The 22573-nt window shown below is 46.3% G+C and overlaps 1 protein-coding gene across 3 annotated transcripts in view; it reads left to right on the plus strand.

Annotated features, from left to right (window-relative positions):
* The window catches only part of LOC113977056 (tetraspanin-15-like), a 44150-nt gene that overhangs the window by 13047 nt on the left and 8530 nt on the right, over positions 1 to 22573 (plus strand). For 2 of the 3 annotated variants that reach the window (XM_027702841.1, XM_027702844.1), the window contains 6 exons: positions 6063 to 6137; positions 9960 to 10055; positions 12672 to 12770; positions 15111 to 15224; positions 19205 to 19258; positions 19579 to 19695. In XM_027702841.1, the coding sequence (XP_027558642.1) occupies positions 6063 to 6137; positions 9960 to 10055; positions 12672 to 12770; positions 15111 to 15224; positions 19205 to 19258; positions 19579 to 19695 (555 nt within the window). The remainder of the gene's footprint in view (positions 1 to 6062; positions 6138 to 9959; positions 10056 to 12671; positions 12771 to 15110; positions 15225 to 19204; positions 19259 to 19578; positions 19696 to 22573) is intronic. The other variant, XM_027702842.1, reaches the window with a different exon arrangement.

Genomic DNA, 22573 nt, shown 5'->3' on the forward strand with positions numbered 1-22573 from the left:
AAATACTTATTAATGGAAGAGTTAAAATACTTATTAATGGAAGAGTTTAAAACAGTTATTCATGGAATAGTTTAAAGGATTAATGAATAGTTTGAAAGAACTAACTGAATAGTTTGAAATAATTAATTGAATAGTTTGAAAGAGTTAATTGAATAGTTTGAAAGAGTTAATTGAGTAGTTTGAAAGAGTTAATTGAATAGTTTAAAAGAGTTAATATTTTGGGGGTGCATTTTCATTGTCACTTCCCCAGCCAAGGGGCCGAGTCAGTCCCACTGCAAGAAAAGGGTTTGTCCCACAAATATAAAAGTAGGGACAGGTCCCCAAGGGGTGGAAAATCCAGACTTCCCATCCTCCAGATAAAAAGAAACTTGTTGAATTTAATTTCTCTTCCTCCAAAGCACAAATCCCCCTGTTTTTTTGGAATTTATAGGGCAGCAGCCCCCAGGTTTTGTCCTGTGTTTTGGAACTGGTTGTTCCCTCTGCATAAATGGGAACACGGAACATGCAGCCTTTGGATGCTGAGGTGTGTGATAAATAAATCTTTCACTCCACCTGGGAGGCCACTAAATCATCTTTTCTGCCTCCCAGAAACACGAATCCAGATTCTTTTCACCCCAAAACCGAAACTTTAAATGATGTTTTTAAAGCACCATCTCTCCCTGGTGTCACATGGCCCTTCCTCAGCCTTTGCTTTGCTGCTCAAAGGCTGTTTCCTCTGAAAACCCAAAATCATTGTTTATTCCCACTGAGAACCAGCTCTCAGAACTGCTTTGAAGCAAGGAAAAAAACCCCTAAAATCTGTCAGAGATGTCTCCTCCACAGATAAAACGAGGACAACAAAGCCCAGATGAAGAGACTTGGCAGAGCAGCTCCTGTCTGAGCAGCACAGCAACAACTCCCTGTGCCCAGGGCACTCTTTTATCCATAAAACCCACATTATTTTATTTAGGGAATGGGCTCCAAGCCCCTCCTGCCCACCAAGGCTGGGCCTGCATTTCACAGAAACAGAGAGCCAGGGAGTGGTTTGGGCTGGAAGAGACCTTAAAGATTATCTGGTTCTAATCCCATGGGCAGGGACACCTTCCACTAGCCCAGGTTGCTCCAACCTGGCCTTGGACACTTCCAGGGATTGGGCAGCCACAGCTTCTCTGGGAATTCCATCCCAGCCCCTCCCCACCCTCACAGGGAGGAATTCCTTCCCAATATCCAACAAATCTGCCCTTTTTCACCTTAAATCTGCTTCTTTCCTGCCTGTTTTCTGGCAAACAGCTCATCCTTCTCCCACCCGAAATCCCATTGGAGTCACACTTGGCACGGGGTGTCTCCAGTGTCCCTGAGCTCAGGACTGAGGCTTCAATCTCCTTTCCTGGGCTGATTCCTGAATAAATCCCAGCATGGTTTGTTCACCCCTCATTGCTCCCATCCATCCCTGATCCCTGTTCATCCTTCCTGCTGGACAGGACGTGTTCCAACCGGGAATTGGAGGGGGCTGCTCATCCTCTGGGAATGAAGCAGCAGCAGGTTTTCACCCCTGACAGCTGGAAACATTTCCTTGGGATCATCTCAGGATTCCAGGTGGTTTTTGTCTTCTGGGAGGTGAAACCTGAGGGACCAACTCAGCATTCCAGGTGGCTTTTAAGCTCCTGGGATGGAATTTGCCATCAAAAAATTCCTCTCTGGAGCAGGGAGGTGGCAGGAAACCCACCAGGCAGAGCACACGTGGGAAGGGATCACTCCAGGCAGCCTGGAGAGTGGGCATGGAAAATCACCCTGATGGGGGAGTTTATTCCCAAAATTTGAAGGAGACCTGTCTCGAAGCCTGAGGCAGAGCCCAGCTTTGCTCAGCTGGGCTTTGGGAGGTGTGCTGGGTTAAAGGTAAACCAGCAGGGGAAATGAATCCAACTCAAAGGAGAGATTATAAGTCAGAAGAACAATTTAATAAAATAATAAAATAATACAATAAATACGATTATACAGACAAACAGTTGATTTTAACCCACAAACCCCAAATGTATAACCCAGCACCCTGGGGCAGGAACAGAGTGGGGTTCCTTGGGCCCCCTGAGTCCAAAGTAAAAGGAGAGGGAAAAAACCTGTTGGTGAGAGGCTGGTGCAGTCTGGGCAAGAGTGGTGGGCTCAGTCCTTCTCTGGATCCCACGAGTGGTTCAAAAAGTCCCAAGCCCCCAAGATTGTCTCTCCTCCAGTTGAGGCAGGAATGCCCAGTCCCTCCCTCAGGGCGGGGAGTTCCACCCTGGGGGTGAGGACAGGAGCACCCTCCTATCTCCCAGGCCTCTGAACACCCAGTTTCCAGCCTGAGGGCTCAGGGCTGCTCTGGGCAGAGGGTGTCAATGGTCTGTTGAGAACAGTTTGTGGGCAATGGCCTGGAAGGCTCTGGAATCCACAGTTTTGGGTTACACCCATCCAGTGATGAACTGGTCCCAGCTGTTCTAACCAGGACAGGAGGGATTAAGGATGATCAAAACCTTGCTGGAGACTCATGAGAGGAGGGAAGGGGCAGCTCAGAGCTCTGCAGCTCCTGGGAATGGGGGTGGGAATGGGGGTGATCAATCCGTTGCCAAGGGATTTGTGGGAATCAAGCAGCACAATTGGTTAGGAATGTTGGATTGATGAGCTCTTCAGATCGACCTGGCTGTGTCCACTGTTAATTTAATAAGAATTGAGCTTTAATTTTAATAAGAATGAAGCAGCTTTTTGCTGATCCAGCACCTTGGGTGAGATCGAGGTTTGGTTGAGGAGTTCTCTCCCTGAAATCTGGGCTTTGTTTTGGGCTTTGTTAGGGATGGAATCCTCAGGGACCTTCCCAATCCCTCCTTCTCATCCCCTCTCAGGGATGGGAGAAGTGAACCCTAAATGGAGACAAGGCCACCCACTCAAGTGGCACCACTTCCATGGAAAGGGTGAATTTGTGCAAAAATTGGGGGGGGGGAACATCATCTTTCCTCCTGATTATTATTTTTTTAGTTGATTTATGATTCCCAACTTGCTGCAAACCTAGGGCAGCTCCGGGCAGGATGAAATGCTGTTTAATGAGGGTTTTTGCTCTTTCTTTTGCTGCTGGAGGCTGTTTAAGATAAAAAATGCTGATTTTTTTGGCCCTGGCAAACACCAAGGGCTGCAGTGTCCAGAGAAAAGGGAATATTATCAGGGATGTTGCCAAGAGTTCCATTCCCAAATGTGCACTGCAGGGAGTGTGGCTGCTGCAATCCTTCAGAATGCAAAAAAAATCCCCTTTCCACTCTGTTTGGATGCTCCACTTGGAGGATTTTTTGGTGAAGAAAAGCTGGATTTGACTCAGACTTCACCATTTTTAGGCTTGTGCTGGAGACCTGGATTTGGGGCTGCTTTGCTTGCAATTCCTCTCTGAATTATAAGTATGTGGATATTGTATTATAATACACAATATAACAATGTAATAAATAAAATAGAATAAAGAATGTGTTATATTAAGATGTATTATTCTGGTATATGTAACATGATAATTTATTATTAATATATTATATAATATATGAGACTAATATAATATATATTATATATTCTATATATATATATGAGAATAACATGATATATATTTTATATGATATAGAAGAGACTAACATATATATAATGTGTAAGAGACTAACATAATATATATTATATATCCTATATATATATAAGAATAATATGATATATATTATATATGATATATAACAGACTAATATATATAATATGTAAGAGACTAACATAATATATATTATATATCCTATATATATATAAGAATAACATGATATATATTATATATGAGACTAACTATATAATATATATATGATATATATTATATATGAGACTAACATAATACATTATGTTATTCTTATGTATTATATAATATATTAATAATAAATTACAGATTACATATATGTACATGTACATATAATATATCTTCCTATAATATATTCTTTATTATATTTTTTATTACATTATATATTACTACAATAATATTGTTCTAGCAATATATTGTAATATTATATTATATATTATTATGTGAATATTTCATTATAATTATGTGGATTTCTGAAGGTGAGGTTACAAATCGTGGGCTGTCCAAGGGGAACTGGGAATAATTTATGTGACACCCCACATTTTCTGTCTCCCTTTTGTGAGGAATTCCAGTCTTTCTTCCCAATTAACATCAGCCTTTTAGAAGGTTTTACAAGGACCATGAGTTAAGCTCTTTTTTGGGCTTTTTCTTTTGGAAAAGGTGAGTTTTCCTACCTTTCCATCATGTGAATGTCATGATGGAGCATTCGAAAGCCACAATAAATCATTATTATCCCACCCAGCATCCCCTGGAGTTCTGCCCACCTCTGTTGATAAATCAGCTCTCAAAGCTGGGTATTAAATATTCCCTTGATTTCAGTACCCACAGAGCAGGTCACAAACCTGGTCTTTTACACCTGACTTGACAAAGCTGCACAGCAGGAACTGAGCCTAAAGGAGGAGATAAAGTGGGAGCCAGAATCTGAACAGGCAAAGGGAGAAAAACCCTCCAGGAACTGCACAAGGCATCTTTGGGGTTAAAATCCTTATTTTTTTTTTTGAAAAGTTGCAGGGTTGGTGCTTTCAGAGGAGCTTTGGAGTGACCAAAATCTCTGTGGGCCAAATCCTGCTGGATTTTAGACATTTCTTGGAGCTCTGGTCTGACACCAAACCCATCAGAGTTTGCAGCCTCAATCCTTTGTCACAGTGGGATTGGGAAAAGCTGGAATTTTCCTGGGAAAACCAGCACAAAACACTCAGATTTAATTATTTGCTTGGGTTCAAAGATTGAAGGACAAAAATATTTCCCAAATGGAATTTGTCTCTCTTGCTGCAGCACTGGGGGATCCAGAGCCCTGGTTTGTGTAACCCCAGAGCCTTGGGCTGCCCCCAAAAACCCCATTTAATAGGAGTTTAAATGCATTTAATAGGATAACACCTAAATGCCACTGAGATAACACCTATTATCTCCTTAATTAGAGGTTCCCTTGCCTGTTGGGAGCTGATTTTGGTGGGGATGGAGGTGGAGCTGCTCCTCCAGTGGGACCTGTCTGGTGGCTCCGAGGACTCATCAGTGGGTGGGTCATTAAAACCCCAATGATTTGGGGTTTGGGGCATGAAATGTTCTTTTGCTGCAGCAGCATTTTGGTTTTGCTGAGCTTTGGAGGTTAAATTTTGGCTCCCTGACTTTGTGAACTCTAATAAACCAACAGTCTGAGTTAATATTGTGGTAATAAATTCTCTCTCCCCCTCACCCCATCCCCCCTTTTTTCTTTAACTGGTTTTTGGGGTTTTAGCTGGTTGCCATGGTAACTGTCCACCTTCCTTTTCCTGGTGAGGCTCCAAAATTGCAATTCCTGCAATCCTTGGGAAAGCAAAAAAAGGGACACTTTCTGCTCTGTCCAGGAGGGTTTGGATGCTCCATTCAGGGGTTTTTTTGGGTGAAGAAGAGCTGGGGGAAGGAACCTTGGGGAGACAAGTGGGAGCTGAGCAGGGCTTTGTTTTCACTCCTCCAAAGTGGGATTTGAAGCTGGATGGGACCTCTCAGAGAGGGACCAAAGGAGACTGATTTGTGAGGGCTGCAAGAACATCAAACCTCCTGGTTTAAGTCATTTTCCCCACCAGGATGTTGATTCCCAGCCTAAATTTGTTGCCACAGGAGTTATTGCCTGGATTCTGTGGGATGTGTGATCCTCCACTGGATGTGCAGCTTGGAAGCTTCATGTCCAGCCATCCCACCACACACCTGGACCTTCCCAGGGATAACATTTGCTCCTGCTGCTTCCATTTGCCCTGTTTTCCCACACGGAATTTGGCCACCTGGCTTCTTCCACCCTTCCTTCCTCGCTTTCTTGAAGGGAACAAACATCTTTTCTTGTTAGGACTGAGATCTTTGAAGGAGATTTGCAGGTCCCTGGAGAGCAGATAATGAAATGATCTGATTTCCAACTGTTTCAGAGCAACTCTCAGGTCTCCTGATGGCACATCTGGACACAGAGCTGGGCTAATCCTTCCTTTCCTCCTTTCAGTTCTTCTGGGTCCTCCTGGTGATCTTCCTCACGGAGCTGCTGCTGCTGTTCATCGAAATCATCTTTGAGAACAAGGTGGGTGCAGCCAGGAGGCCTTTGAGTGGTGACAAACTCTGTCATCAGGGAGGAAAACCCTCAATTATCTGTGATTCCTGGAAAAGGAAGGTTTTCACTGCTCTGCTGGGGCTGCTCCTGGTGCTCCAAAGCTGTGGTGGATCTCCAGCACCACCCAGAGCCCCTGATGGAGCCACAGAGTCTCAGCCAAAAACCTGTGGGGTTTTTTCTCTTGAGGACTCATTAAGCTCCCCTCGTTAATTAGGTGAGCTTCTGGCTGCAGTCCCAAGGATGGGTGTGAGTCAGAGCTGAGCCTGCTGGACCAGAAATGCTTCCAGTGATGCCCTTTCTGGCCACCCTCCACCTCCTGCTGCAGAAACTCTGCTGGTCCCAATTTAATCTCAGCCCTGCGATCGATCAAGTGATTGAACAGCCAATATCAATCTCTGCTGGCTCAGGGAATGAATAAGGGAGGGGAAAATCCTCCGGGATTTCTGATTCCAGGCTCTGAAAATCAATTCCCTGATGGACAAACAGCTCAGTGATTTCAAACCCATCCCAGAGTTCCAGAAGGGTTTGGGGGGGCAGGGCCCTTAAAGCCCATCCAGTGCCACCCCCTGCCTTGGGCAGGGACACCTTCTACTAGCCCAGGTTGCTCCAACCTGACCTTGGACACTCCCAGGGGTGGAGCAGCCACAGCTTCTCTGGGAACTCCATCCCAGCCACTCCCCACCCTCACAGGGAAGAATCCCTTCCCAAAATCCCATCTCCCCCCACTCCCTGGCATTTAAATCCATTCCAGTGACAGGTTAATCCCAAGTCTTTCAGCTGCCTCTGGGCTGGAGCTGAGGAGGGTCTGAGACCCCCAGTGCTGCTGCTGGGACGGAGCTGGAGCTGCCAGAGATGGGCAAGAACATGGAATGGTTTGGGTGGGAAGGGACCTTGGAGATCATCCAGTGCCACCCCCTGCCATGGGCAGGGACACCTTCCACTAAACCAGGTTGCTCCAATCTGGCCTTGTACACTCCCAGGGATCCAGGGGCAGCCACAGCTTCTCTGGGAATTCCATCCCAGCCCCTCCCCACCCTCACAGCCAACAATTCCTTCCCAATATCCCATCTAGCCCTGCCCTCTGGCAGTGGGAAGCCATTCCCCCTTGTCCTGTCCCTCCATCCCTTGTCCCAAGTCCCTCTCCAGCTCTTGGAGCCCCTTCAGGCCCTGGAAGGGGCTCCCAGCTCTCCCTGGAGCCTTCGCCAGCTGAACCCCCCCAGCTCTCCCAGCCTGGCTCCAGAGCTGAGGGGCTCCAGCCCTTGGAGCAGCTCCGTGGCCTCCTCTGGACTCTCTCCAGCAGCTCCAAATCCTTCTGATGTTGGGGATTCCAGGGCTGGAGCAGCAGGTGGGGTCTCACCTGAGGGGGCAGAATCCCTCCCTGCCCTGCTGCCCAGGCTGTGGGATCAGCCCAGGAACTGGGATTTGGGATTTCTGAGCCCCAAGGTTGAAGGGAGGTGGTGGGGGAGGATTTTGCCTCTGGGGTGCTGTAACCAACTCCATCCAGCAGCTCCCAAGAGCTCTCCAAACCCCTCTGATCCCTGAATCCTCAGTGCTACTCCAAGGAAAATCAAATTGCTTGAGACGACAAACAGAAAATCAAAAGTGCTGCCACTTGCACACTGGTTTTTTTTGTGAAATTCAGCATTAAATGCTCTGCTTTGTTCCAAATCTGAGCTCAGGATTGGTGCCCAGCACCATCCTGCACTGCAGGAATGCCAGGGAGAAAGGGGGGGCCGTCAGGAGAAGGGATTGAATCCTCCTGATGAAACTCCTGGATTGAGCAGAATCCATTAAGGCCTAAATTGTCCCTTAATTTAAATTTAACGGGCGATATCAAAACCTAATTAAAAATCAAACGGTGGGGGAAGGAGAAAAGAAGGGTCTGACAAGTGATGAATCCACTTGGCCTAAAATTGGTTGGAGGCGCAAAATTGCATTTGGAACAATGGTTGTTTATTAAACTCCTTAAAACCATATTGAATTGGATTTTGGGTTAAATAAGCTGCAAGGAGGACTTAATTTAGTGGCCTTGAAGCTACTGAATATTGAAATATTGTGGAGATGCAAATGGGGCTTGGAGATTAACGGGATTGGAGGGGTCTTATAAGCAGGACTGAATTAACCCTGTGACATTTATGTCCCACCTTAAACCAAGATTTAATTAGGGATGTTTCCTGGGGGATGGGAGGATCTTGGGATGAGCCTTTCTGGGGAAAAAACAAGCAGGAAAAGGGTAAAAACTGGGTGTTTTCTGTTGTGTTGTTAATGGGGAGCAAACCAGGAATTAGAATCTCAATAAACTCTCACCTGAGCAGTCCCTGGGAGGCTGTTTGAGCCCCACTTGCTGGGTTTTCTTTGCTCCGAGGTGTCTTCAGTCCTCTTTTTTCCACCTTCTTCTGTCCCTGCTTTTCCCAACCTCTAATTTTCCTGTCAGAGTTAATTTATGCACAGCAACGTTTCCTCCCCCCTCTTTCACCCGTTTGTAACTCAGAATAAAGTTCTTTTTTCCCTCATTGATATTCCTGGTGGATTGTGAGGAGTCAAAGACTCTTCCCAGGACATTCCCAGCTCTGTTCCAGCTCAATGAGAACCTTCCCAGGCACCTGGAAAATGAATTTTTAGTTCAATTATTGCTGATTTGTTGGGATTAGGGAATGATTGAGGGTTCTGATGAGCTCTTGACTCCCTCCTGGAATTCATCTCATGGATAAATCACCTCCCATTTCACCTCCTTCCAGTGGTTAAAATCCCATGGGATTGAAGGGCTTGAAGGAGCTTTCCAGAGAAATTGCTTTAATTGGAAGGAAAAAAATCAAGAATAAGGAAAAACAATCAATAATAAGGGGAAAAAAATCAATAGGAAAAATCAATAATAAAGAAATCAATAATAAGGAAAAAATCAATAGCAAAAAAATCAGTAATAAGGAAAAATCAATAATAAAAAATGAATAAAAAGGAAAAAATCAATAATAAAAATATTAAGGAAAAAATCAATAAAAAAGAAAAATAAATAATAAAAAATCAATAGTAAAGAAAAAATCAATAATAGGAAAAAAACAGCAATAAGAAAAAAATCAATAAAAAGGAAAAAAGAAATACTAAAAATCAATGATAAGGAAAAAATCAATAAGAGGAAAAAATAAATACTAAAATCAATAATAAAAAATCAGTAAAAAGGAAAAACGCAATAAAAAGGAAAAATCAATCATAAAAAATTAATAAGGAAAAATAAAAAGGAAAAATCAGTAATAAAATTAATAATAAGTAAAAGTCAATTATAGGAAAAAATCAGCAATATGCAAAAAATCAATAAAAAGGAAAAAATAAATACTAAAAATCAATAATAAGAAAAATCAATAATAAAAAATTGATAAAAAGGAAAAACTCAATAAAAAGGAAAAATTAATAAGAAAAAATTAACAAGAAAAAATCAGTAATAGAAAAATCAATAATAAGGAAAAATCAATAAAAAGGAAAAGGTAATTTAAAAAATAATAAGGAAAAATCAATTATAAAAAATAGGTAAATAATTAAGAAATAATGGAAAAATAATGGGAAAAATGATGGGAAATAATAAAATGTTGAGAAAGTTGGGTGGGTCTGCTTGGATGTGCAGGGAAAGGAGAGATTCCATGGGAGCTCTAACCCAGAGAGCTCAAAAATGATGGAGTTTGCCCCCCAAAAATGGGCTGTTCCAGGATTAAGTTTCTCCTCCAGCAACAGCTCTGAAAAACTTGGTGTTTTGCAACAGTTTCCATCCGTGAGTCGTATTTTTGGGATTTCTGTCCCCAGATGAACGAGGTTTTCCACTCCAACATCCAGGAGGGCATCAGGCACTACTACGATGACCTGGACTTCAAGAACATCCTGGATTTTGTGCAACAGAAGGTTTGGTTGGAGGGGGAGTCGCCCCAGGGGGGTCTGAGGGTGGATTTTCCAAGGAATTCTTGACTCCACTCACCCCTGAAGCACAAACTTTCCTTTTCACTGTGCTTTTAGAGTTTATTCCCAGCCCTTGGCTGCTTTGCTTGGAATATCTTGACCTGGTTGGGTTTGCAGGGTGGGTTTTTTGGGCACTTCTGCTCCCCCAGGGGGTTTTTGGCGAGTCCTTCTGACGTCTGTGGAGCAGCAAAGAGCATCTCCTGATCCTCATGGCAGAACGAGCCACTCCAGGGTATTTATATTCCCATGTTTGGATGGGAAATTGGGACCTAAAGCCTGGGAGCTTTTTTGGATCTTTTGGATCTTTTTTTGGATCTTCCCCAACCTGCTCAGAGGGAGGTGAAGGGGTAAAATAACCTGTGCTGAAGCTGCTTCAGAGACCCTTAGAGGGGCACCTTGGGTGGGTCTCCTGACTCAGGTGTCACCAGGACCTGGCCAAGCCCTTGTTCCCATGGGAAAACTGGAGATTTTCTGGGAGAAGAGGTGACCTCCACAGAACCATTTAGGTTGGAAAAGCCCCCTAAGATCCTCCAAGTCACCAAATCACAGAATATTCAGAGGTGGAAGGGACCCCTGAGGATCAACAACTCTTTAAGTCCTGTCTAAGTCCAACCCAGCACTGCCAAGCCCACCCTAAACCACGGCCCCAAGTGCCACATCTGGGTATTTGGGGGATGTGGTTTTGCTCATATTTTGAGGATATTTGGTTTATCCATTATTTGAGTCGCTGTGGAGGGACCACTTGGCTCGAAGCATTTGATAAATGGGGGAAAAAAAAAGTGGAAAACCCTCAAAACTTGAGGTGCAGGAGGAGAATTTCAGGGATTTTGTGTCTCCTGGGTTGGCTCAGGAGCTTTCCCAGCAAAGCTCTGTCAGGTGAACGTTGCATTCTCCCCTCAGCCCAGTTTCTCTGCTTTCATTATGAAGCATCATAAATCTGGGAGTCTTATGTTTCTCTTTGAAGAAAAGGAGATTTGAAGCTCCTTCCTCTTTGATGTGGTTGGAATTTAAGGCCCTCTGAGCTCTCCTGTCTTGGATGAAATACCTGCCCTTGCCTTTGGAGCCAGCCTTGCTGAGCTGAGCTCATCAATCAGGCTGAGAACCCTCTGAAGGTCTCAGGTCCTGCCCAATTCTAAGCAAGATCAGAATATTTTCCAAGTTTTACTCTAACCACCCAAAAGGAGGCTGGAATTCAGACCTCTGGATGATAAATGGGTGCAGAAAGTCCTTGTTGGAGTCACCCTTGAGGAGCCTTGGACCACAAACCTCCAGATAAATTGGATTTATTTATGGGAATGTTCCTGTATCTCCAAACCACCGAGGTTCAGACTCTTATCAAATAACCTCCCTCCCTTTTTACAACTTTTTTCCCCTCTACTTCTTCCCTTGAATTATTATTCCCCTTTTTATTACAAGTTTTCAGGGGAAGATTCTCATCTCGAAGTCTCTCTCTCTGTGCTAAAAGTTGTGGCCACTTCCATATAAATCTTTATTATCTCACATTTTACCTCAGAGAAAATGAGCTTTGCAAGGATGTGCAGCTCCTTGCTGGGAGGGTTGGTGTGGTTTTGTGGTTTCCAAAGCAGGAGCAACAGCAAAGGCAGGGATTGAGATCAGCAGAGCTGCTCATCCTGAGGGAGGGACCAGGAGAGGCCAAAGCAGAGGATTTACATCTTAGAAGATACTAAAAATTGGGTTTATGGGCCCAGTTCAACTTGGAGAGGATGAAAACTTGGTGTCAGCACGGAGGGATCACCTCCAGACCTGCTTTTCTGGATAAAACACAAGCCCAGAGCAGCCTGTGACCATCATTTACTGTTAATTCTTGCCCTTTGCCTCACTAAAACCCTTGGCTAAGCTCAGCTTTGCTGGCACACGGCTTAGTTAGGTCAGGCAGAACCCCCCCAGCCCCTCAGGATTTGAGTTTGGCTTGAACCCTCTCTCCAGTGATGCCTTAAACCAGAGCCAAGCCCCTTCCCACACTTAAACCAGTCCTGGTGGTCTCCAGTCTCACATCCCAGGGCTGCAAAGGGCAGGAGTTCAGCAAAGAAGAGTGAGAAAAACATATAAATATTGGTTTTAAGTGCCAGGAATTGCAATGTTTCATTGCCAGGGTGATGGTGCAAATAATGTGGATTCACCTGTTGTCACCTCCTGGGTGTGGCTGCCTGTGAGCAAGTGGAAATGGGAACAAATTTGCCTTAAAAATTAATATGACTTGAGAGAGGGTTCAAGCCAAACTCAAATCCTAAGGAGCTGGGGGGGTTCTGCCTGACCTAACTAAGCCGTGTGCCAGCAAAGCTGAGCTTAGCCCAGGGTTTTAGTGAGGCAGAGGGCAAGAATTAACAGTAAATGATGGTCACAGGCTGCTCTGGGCTTGTGTTTTATCCAAAAAAGCAGGTCTGGAGGTGATCCCTCCGTGCTGACACCAAGTTTTCATCCTCTCAGAGTAAACTGGGCTGCTCAGGTGCCATAACATCGACTCTGCTTCTCTTAAAAGCAGATCCAACCAGGTTTGGTGCCAGTCACTCTCTCAGTTCTCCTCCTCTGATCATTTTTTAGTGGTTTGCTGATACGAGGGGAAGAGGAAAGTTTGATTTGAATTTCAAAGAGCTGCCAGAGCTTCAGTTCTTGCCCAAACTCAAAGTAAAGCTCAGAGAGATGAGATGTTGTGCTTATAAACTTCCTCCCTTCTTCTGAGAAGGATTAAAGGCAGCTCCCCCAGTGGGGCTCCTTCCAGGGGGATACTAGAGCTGGAAAAACTCCTCATTTTTCAGGTAGTGGAGGCAGTTTTGAACACTCAGAGCTGCTCAGGTGGGACCTGGAAGGCTCTTTCCATGTTCTCCCTTTGGTTTTTCCACCTGTTATTCCTCTCTGAGCTGCAGGAACCCACATGAAAGTCAAACCCACCTGAAGGCTGGCCCACCTTGTTAGAAATAAACCCAGGCACAACGAGAGTTTGGGCTAAACCTCTTTTTGCAGGGGAGAAAACACCCGAGCGAGACTTCCTGGCAACTTGTTTGTAGCAATTTTTTGCACAATTATAAAAACAAATGGGAAAAAAAGTTGCAACATGGGGGTATCAAAATGTCCAAGATCCCTTTGGGTGTTTTCTCCCCTTTTTCCAAGCACTTTTTGGGAGCTGCTCTCCCTCACTGACACAGGTGGGATTAAAAACAACAGAGGAATTAGAGGTAGGGAGTCAGAAATGAGCTGTAAATTGGGTTTTGGCTGCTCCTGGCCGTGTTTGCCCATTTTGGGGTGGGAGGACCCCCAGAGCTGTGGCTTTTTCTCCTCTCTTTGGCCAAGTGTTGCCACCACCAGCCCATCAGCACGAGGCACAACAGGAGTTTGGGCTAAACCTCTTTTTGCAGAGGAGGAAACACCCCAGTGAGGCTTCCTGGCAATTTGTTTGAAGGATTTTATACCAAGTTCTGTACAATTAAAAAAGAAAATGGAAAAAAAAACTTTGCAGCATTGGGGTATCAAGCCCACCAATATCCTTTTGGGTGTTTTCTCCCCTCTTTCCAAGCACATTTTGGGAGCTGCTCTCCCTCACTGACACAGGTGGGATTAAAAACAACAGAGGAATTAGAGGTAGGAAGTCAGAAATTAGTTGCTAATCTGTGTTTTGGCTGCTCCTTGCTATGTTTGCCCATTTTGGGGTGGGAGAACCCCCAGAGCTGTGGCTTCTCCCTTTGCCCAAGAATTACCCCTCGGGGGAGCAGATACTCAGAGGGTTAAGCCTCTGCAAAAACTGCTCCTTGAAGGGGTTGATGCTTAAAAATGGAGAAAACCTGGGTTTTTTATCTCTTACCAAACACCCCCTTCCCTCTCCTGCCTCTCCAGGCTTTTCTTTCTGGGGGAAAAATGTAAAGATTCAAATTTGTTTGCCACAAGAAGGGATGATTTGCTTTGTGACAAACCCATTTTTATTCTGTGGAGAACAGAGAATGACTTTCATTAAACTTCTTTTTTTTGCCTTCATTGTGGGAAGAGAAGAAAAAAGCAGCTCTTTTCCCTTTGTAGCTGCAGCATTTGATCTCTAATTTAACTTGACAGGAGGAGAAATCCCTGTTAGACTTTGGAGCCTTATTAGCATTGAATGGCACCAACTGAGCTGCCTTCAAGAGCCAAGAAATCTGTTCATTCAGGGGCTGGAAGAGCCATCTCCCCTCAGGAATGGGCTGGATTAGTCACCTGGAATTAAATCAGTCGGGTTTGAATGAGCCTGAGCTTTGCTGGGCTCCAAGCAAGGCTGACTCCAACACTGGGGATCCACCTGGAACTGCCACAGCCTCTAAACCAGGGCTGAGCAGGGCTTAACACCCACTCTGCTGCTTTTACAGGGGGTCTTCAGCTTCCCATTTGGGGTCCTGAGAGCAGGAAATAATTGGGGCTGTCAAAGCTGGGGATGGAGATTGCAGGGAAGGGCTGGAGGGGGATGTGTTGGAGGTGGAGTTCTGGAATGGGTTGGGTTGGATGGGATCTTAAAGCTCAGCCCATTCCACCCCCTGCCCTGGGCAGGGACACCTTCCACAGACCACGTTGCTCCAACCCAGCCTGGGACACTTCCAGGGATCCAGGGGCAGCCACAGCTTCTCTGGGCAACCTGTGCCAGGGCCTCCCCACCCTCCCAGGGGAGAATTCCTTCCCAATATCCCATCTCAATCAGCACAAAGAATCATGGAATGGTTTGCGTTGGAAAGGAACTCAAAGCCCATCCAATTCCACCCCCAGCAACGGGCAGGGTCAGTCACCTTCCACTAATCCAGGTTCCAACCTTACACTGGACACTTCCAGGGCTGGGGCAGCCACAGCTTCTCTGGGAATTCCATCCCAGCCCCTCCCCACCCTCACAGCCAACAATTCCTTCCCAATATCCCACCTATCCCTGCCCTCTTTCAGGTTAAATCCACTCCCCCTTGACCTGGCAGGACATGGCCCTGGAAATGCTGGTTCAGCTGCCCCTCTCACCCTCTCCTTTTCCTCTCTGTGCAGTTTTCCTGCTGTGGTGGGGATGAATATCGAGACTGGGGGGTCAACCAGTACCACTCCTGTAACAGCAGTGGGCCCCTGGCCTGTGGGGTGCCCTACACGTGCTGCATCAGGAAGGTAAGGCAGACAAGGCACAGAAAATGCCTTTATTTCACTCAGTATTCCATAAAAAAATCCTTTTCCAGCTGGTTATCACTGCATATTTCTGCACTGAAGGATTTCTTCTAAATTGCATTTTCAGCTTGACACAACATCAGTGTGAGATGATAAAGAAACTAGAAAATGTATATATTTATGGACTGTTTTTGTTGTATTTTACTCTGCTGTTTTAATGTAGAGCAAAGTCCTAGGCTTGTTTCTGTTTGTATCATCCAAGGAGTTGTTGTAAATGCCAAGATTTTCAACTCTGTGACATAAAATGGTTTGGAGGATTGTTTTTAAAACAATAGCAGCAACATAGGACTTGGGGGTTGCTCTGCCTGGAGAAGGTTCCAGGGAGACCTGAGAGCCCCTTCCAGGGCCTAAAGGGGCTCCAAGAGCTGGAAAGGGACTTGGGACAAGGGATGGAGGGACAGGATAAGGGGGAATGGCTTCCCACTGGAAAAGTGGGGATTTAGATGGGATTTTGGGAAGGAATTGTTGGCTGTGAGGGTGGGGAGGGGATGGGATGGAATTCCCAGAGAAGCTGTGGCTGCCCCATCCCTGGAAGTGTCCAAGGCCAGGTTGGAACCTGGGCTAGTGGAAGGTTCCCTGCCCATGGCAGGGGTGGCACTGGATGAGCTTTAAGTTCCCTCCCAACCCAAACGATTCCATGATTCTGTGTGCTGGTTTAGGTGGATATTGGGAAGAAACTCTTCCCTGGGAGGGTGGGGAGGCCCTGGCACAGGTTGCCCAGAGAAGCTGTGGCTGCCCCTGGATCCCTGGAAGTGTCCAAGGACAGGTTGGAGCAACCTGGGCTGGTGGAAGGTGTCCCTGCCCATGGCAGGGGGTGGCACTGGATGAGCTTCAAGGTCCTTCCAACCCAAACCATTCCATGACTCCATGACTTGGCTGCATCCCAGCGTGGATCTGGGTGCACTCTGGTCCTCTCCTGTCCAATACATTTCTCAGCCACTGAGGGGTTTAGGGGTGTGTTGGGGGTGTTCATCTGCTCCTGGGGAGGAGATTTTTGAGGATTTTCCTGGAAATGGGGCTGTGTTTGCACAAAGAGCCACCTTTGTGCAGTGGAATGAGAGAAATCCCAGGAGCAACCGCCCCTGGAAGGTGGCATTTCCAACCTGTTGGGTTGGATGGGGCTGGACTCCAGAGGGGAGTGGATTTGCAGAGCCAGGAGGTTCTCCTGAGCTGATTCACAGAGCTGGGAATCAAGACATCCCCCTCCAGGCAGAGCTTTTCTGCTGAGCCTGAGCTCAGTGCTGACACAGACCATTTAATCCAACCCTGCTCCTCATTGTCATCAATCCAACACATGTGGGGATAAAATCCCAGGAGCTGGGCCAAAAAATAGCACAAATATCCCTGGTTGCTGTACCAGCAGTGCTATAAACTTCCAAACAAGGATTTGCTGAGCTTCATCCTGGTGGCAAAACCTCCTGGAGGTTCAGAGCACTGGGAGGATCAGCACTGGCTCCCAGCCTTGGCTGTGCCCCAAGGATTTAATAAGGAGAATTTATCATCAACCTTGTATTGTTGTGGGGTTTTTAGTGGGGAAAAGGGTGAAATGTGAAGTGGTTTAATTATCACTGGAAGTCTGACATGCAAATCAGCTGCAAAAATAATTGTCAGCTCTAATCAGGGTGTTGATTAAGAATCCTAAAGCTCCTGGAGGTGGAATTAGAAATTCGTGGGTTGTCCTTTTGTGGTACAAGTGGGGATGTGTTGAAGAAATCCAAGCGGATTTTGGGGTATTTTTACACTCCCCACAGTTTTGGGTGAGAATTTGGCCAAGAAAAGACCTTGGCAGAGCAGAGAGAGAAAAATCCCAGGTGATTAATACAGAGGGGAAGGAATAATCCCGTGTCTTAGTTTAACAAGATTACAACTCAGGAATTAAGAGACTTCAGGTGGAAGTGTGGAAAAGGAAAAGAGACAGCTTTTTATTAACAAAAATCTGAATGAACAACAAATGGCGCCATCAAAAACTTTCAGAAGAAACAAAACAAAGTCCCAGTTGCCCAGGTTGGGGGAGAAACCCGCGGCAACCCGGGGCTGGGGGGGAGGCAGGACTGTCCCAGTTCAAAGCTCTCACAGCCCCCTATGCCCACAGCCAGCACTGAAGGAATCCCTGGGCTGGTTTAAAGGTAAACCAGCAGGGGAAATGAACTCAACTCAAAGGAGAGATTATAAGTCAGAAGAACAATTTAAGAAAATAATAAAATAATACAATAAATACGATTATGCAGACAAACAGTTGGTTTTAACCCACAAACCCCAAATGTAGAACCCAGCACCCTGGGGCAGGAACAGAGTGGGGTTCGTTGGGCCCCCTGAGTCCAAAGGAAAAGGAGAGGGAAAAACCTGTTGGTGAGAGGCTGGTGCAGTCTGGGCAAGAGTGGTGGGCTCAGTCTGGTTGAGAGTGGTGTTCTGCAGCCTTCCTCTGGATCCCATGGGTGGTTAAAAAAGTCCCAAGAGCCCAAGATTGTCTCTCCTCCAGTTGAGGCAGGAATGCCCAGTCCCTCCCTCAGGGCGGGGAGTTCCACCCTGGGGGTGAGGACAGGAGCACCCTCCTATCTCCCAGGCCTCTGAACACCCAGTTTCCAGCCTGAGGGCTCAGGGCTGCTCTGGGCAGAGGGTGTCAATGGTCTGTTGAGAACAGTTTGTGGGCAGTGGCCTGGAAGGCTCTGGAATCCACAGTTTTGGGTTACACCCATCCAGTGATGAACTGGCCCCAGCTGTTCTAACTGGGACAATCCCTTTTTCCCCAGGGAGTGCGAAGGCAGAATAAACACCTCGCTCTGAGCTGGGTCGGTCTCTCTCTCTTGGTCTTCTCCACAAGGTGTCCCGTGGGGAAAAAAGACTTCCCCTCAGGAAAAGACAAAGGCAGCCAAAACTGGGGCTCCTGCTCTGTCTGGTCCTGGCCCAAACCCAACAGCCCCCAAACCAGGGAGTCCCCGCTGTCCCTGCGGCCACCGTGCTGTCCCTGAGCCCTCCCCCTGTCCCCACTCCAACCCACCTCCTCCCTGACCCCCCATCCTGCAACAAACAGATGGGGGGGGACAGGAACCCTGGGGAAGAAAAACACAATTCCAGCATCTCTTTTCAAACCTCTGACATCATGGAATGGTTGGGGTTGGAAGGGACCTTGAAGATCACCCAATACCACTCCCTGCCATGGGCAGGGACACCTTCCAGTAGTCCAGATTGCTCCAGCCTGGCCTTGGACACTTCCAGGGATCCAGGGGCAGCCACAGCTTCTCTGGGAATTCCATCCCACCCCTTTACCATCCTCCAAGGGAGGAATTCCTTCCCAACATCCCATCCAACGCCACCCTCTGGCAGTGGGAAGTCTCCCTTTAGCTGCAGCTCTTGAAACATTTTATTTGGCCACTGAAGATCTCAGCCCTGGGGATGTCTAAAAACCGTATGTTTCTCTACAAAGTGATGGAAGCCTTCAGGGAAATTCCCAAAGTCTTGATTTCTGGAGAGCCCAATACCTTCAATCCCTGTGAAATTCCGTTTATTCTGAAGGAGACACACGACTGGAGGTGAAAGTCCAGGGAATGCTGGGAAAGAGCTGCTTTACAGGAGCCCCCAGGATGTGGAGATGGTCATGGTTTAAATCACTGCGAGAGGGTTTGGGGGCCTGAACATCCTCCAGAACAGCAGAAAACAGAGAGAAAAGGGGTTGAAAAAATATAATTAAGATACCCCAACAACTTTCTGCCAAAATTTCCAGTTCAAGCATCACCTTTGGGCAAAAAAGGGCCCTGAGGTGACAACGTGAGGTGTGAGGGTTGGTGTCTGCTCGACTTTTGCTGCTCTGAATAGTCCCAGATGGGGCAGCTCTTCTGTTTCTTGTTTTTAATTCTTATTTCTTGTATTTCTTTGTATACTTTTGTTGCTCTGGGATGAGTTTGTTCAACTTTCTCTCTCCACAGGCCCCTGGAGAGGTCGTGAACACCCTCTGTGGGTACAGGACACTCAACAAAGAGGTGACTTTTTGGACTCTATAAGAGATTTGCTGCTTCCTCTTCCCCAGATCCCCTAAAAAAATCCAGTTGGAACAGTCTGGAGGTACCAGCTGAGTATAAATTCCGTATTATTGCTTTCCCCTGCAATTTTGGGGTGTTTCTCAGGGTATTCCCTTGGACATTCCTGAACCATGACATCCCTGCAGGGTTTGCTGGGCCTTGTCTGGACCAGGACCTGGAGATGCTGGTCCTGAACTGTGTTTGGAGCTTTGGTGGTGGGAGAGAAGCTGATTTTGATGCCTTTGGGGGTGACCATGATGTTTTTCTCCCCCTTTTTCCAGCGCTTGGAGCTGCTCAGCATCATCCACGTCCGGGGTTGTATCCACGCCGTGGGGCTCTGGCTCAAGGACAACTTTGAGGCCACTTTGGGCATCGTTTGCTCCCTGTTGCTCCCACAGGTACATGGTGGATTCCATCAGAACTCTCCTGGCTTTTTTCACTCTGCTGGAGGAGGAAAATAATTCACTTTTAGTTATTTTTCCCCTTCATTTAGATCCAAAATTGTGACCCGGGTAGGAAAATTGTCACAGAGCGTCCTTGGGCAAATGAACAGTTTATGACTGTGGTGGGTGACTCAGAACACTCCTGAAATCTAATTACTGATCAAATCACAGCCTCTGAGAGCAAATCATGCCTATGTGAGCAGAGCAAATCCTCCTCTGTTTGTTTTCACGGCTCTGCTCAAACAGAGCAGAAATATTCACCAAAATGAAGTATAATGGTAAATTTAGTTGTGTTTGCCTCAGGAAATCCAGTAACGATGTCTGAGGATCCAACTGACTTGCCAGGTAATGAAGCTTTTCATCACAGACAATTAACATGGAGAGAAATTCGGGGTTGTGGTTGGGACTCTTTTTACAACACTGTCACAACTGTGCTGGCCAGGAGGGGAATCTCTCTCTCAGATCTTCCCAGAATTATTTTGGTGCTGATTTAGTGCTGATTTGATCCTTTTTCTGCTTCATTTCAAGGCTCACAAGCAAAGTCTTTCTTTTTGTTGGATTAATGTTGGGTTCGCTGCTGGAGGGGTTTGCTGATGCTCTCTGGATATGGGGTTTTATTTAAATGGGAATGAAATGATTTCCTGTTTTGCTGTGTTTCTGCTTGAAACAAAAGGTAGGAAGTGGTTGGAAAAAGCAGAAGCTGTTGGGGAAACACGTTAATTTTTCAAAGGACGGATTTTGCTCTCGAGCTCTCAGATGGTCCAGATGAGAAACTGAGGTGGGGGAGTAGTTTGTGCTCAATCCTGGCTGTGATTCCCGACTTTTCTAAAGTGATTCCATTAAAAATACTCAAATGAGCCCTGGAATTCTGCTGTGCTGCCACCAGGAAACACAACAGGCACAGGAATGGGGGAAAAGTGCCACAATGGAGGCAGGACATTGAGAGCCCATTAGAGGAGCCCCTGTTGGGTTCTCCATTAACCTGCCAACGGGAAGCTCTTAATTGGGAAGGATGGGGAGCAAAAGCAGGGCTGGCAACGAGGATTTCTGAGCCCTGATGAATCTCAAGTGCTGTTGAGGCAGCTCTGTCGTGCCATTAAAGGCTCTTCATATGCAGAACCTCGTTCATCCCATCTGCTCACGAGTTTTAAATATAAATCAGATCTGATTCTGTCAAGTTTTGGAGGGGATGAAGTTCCATCTGTGTTGCCAGGAGCTGTCAGCCCAGGAACAGCTTCATCCCCAGCAGCTGCCAGGAGAAAGTGGAGTGAGAGTGTTGTCCCTGAATTGCTGATCCAAGGGGGAAAAGTGTTGGCACCGTTGATGTGAGGAGGTGACAGTGCCCTGAAATTTGGGAAGAGGGAATGTGTTGACATGTCCCATCTCTGCCTTTTTGGATATTTGCCATGTCCCACATGGAACATGGTGCAAACCACCCTGGTGGGAAACTTTCAGGATGCTCAGGAGAAGGTTGGGATTGTGATCCCAATCCTGAGTCCTGCTTTGGTGTTTTCCCAGTTTTCCTCATTGTTGCTCTTCCTTTGGACCAAACTTCAGGCTTGTTTGACCTCAAGGGTTCAAAGGTTGAGGATCTGAGCTTGGTTCATGTTGATCAAGACTCATCCAAGATTTCTGCTGGGATTTGGGGGCATCAACTGGCTTTTGTATAGAGAAAAAGGACCCAAGAGGAGCTTTGGCTGATGGAGAGTAGGAAATTATCACTCTCCATATTGTCCTTCCACCACAGAAGGTGCAACAAACAACAAAGAAGGTGGACAACATGTCCTTCCTTTGCACTCAGATGTGGGAAACCACCAAATTTTGCCTTTCCATGATGCAGGAAGTTACTGAATTTATGAATTTCCTCTGCTTTTCCCAAGATACCTGTGAGAGCCCAAGGGCTGCTTGGTTTGGCTTCCTGGGGCTTGTGGGCATCTGTCCAATGAGGTTCAGGGGAATCTGTAAATCCCCGGGGTCCTGGTGGGTGTTGGACTGATTGAAGAGGTGAAGAATCCCATTCCCAGGCCTTCCAGAAACTAGGGATCTGAAAAGTTCCCTCCTGAGAATCTCAGGGATCAGGTAACTTGTTGTTAGTGCCCAGCTCAGCATCAGGAGTTGATGCCCAAAGACACCTTGGATGGGAGAGAGAGAACAAGAACCTCCAGGAGAAATTTAAAGCACCCAGAAAAGGTTGTCCTTGCTTTCCAAGCACCTCAAAAACATGAATATTGGCCTTTTCCCTCTGGGAAAAAAACAAACAGGTGCTGGAACAGGAGGTTGAGTTGAATGATTTGCCCAGTGAAGGGTCTTCTGCACACCCAGGGCTTCAGGGCTGGGATCCCTCCATGGGATCTCCAGGAAGTTCCATGGAGATGATGAGCAGCCCATGGGCCAAATCCATGGATAAATCCATTTATGTCCCTGTAATAACACTTAGTAACTGGACACATCACTGTGCAGCTTCTCCCCTCTCCCGGCCCATGCAAGGCAGGGGGAGTTTGTAGTTCCATGGTCCCTCCAAAATCCTGAATGTCTCCTCCTTTTTTAAACAATCCATCAAGCAGTGGGGATAAAAAAAATCCCATGTGAGGAGTGGGAAGTGGTTTTGTTCATTTGCCTTATTCAAACACACCAACTGCTTCATTTTCCTGCTTTTGCCTTTACCTTTCATTCTCTTTTCTCTTTTTCTTGTGTTTCATTTTATTTTTTTCCTACCTTTGCCTTTCATTCTCTTTTCCCTTTTTCCTGTGTTTCATTCAATTATTTTCCTGCCTTTACCTTTCATTCTCTTTTCCCTTTTTCCTGGGTTTCATTCAATTATTTTCCTGCCTTT

The sequence above is a fragment of the Neopelma chrysocephalum genome, unplaced genomic scaffold, assembly GCF_003984885.1.
Source record: "Neopelma chrysocephalum unplaced genomic scaffold, ASM398488v2 Primary Assembly neopelma1_198, whole genome shotgun sequence".
NCBI lineage: Eukaryota > Metazoa > Chordata > Aves > Passeriformes > Pipridae > Neopelma > Neopelma chrysocephalum.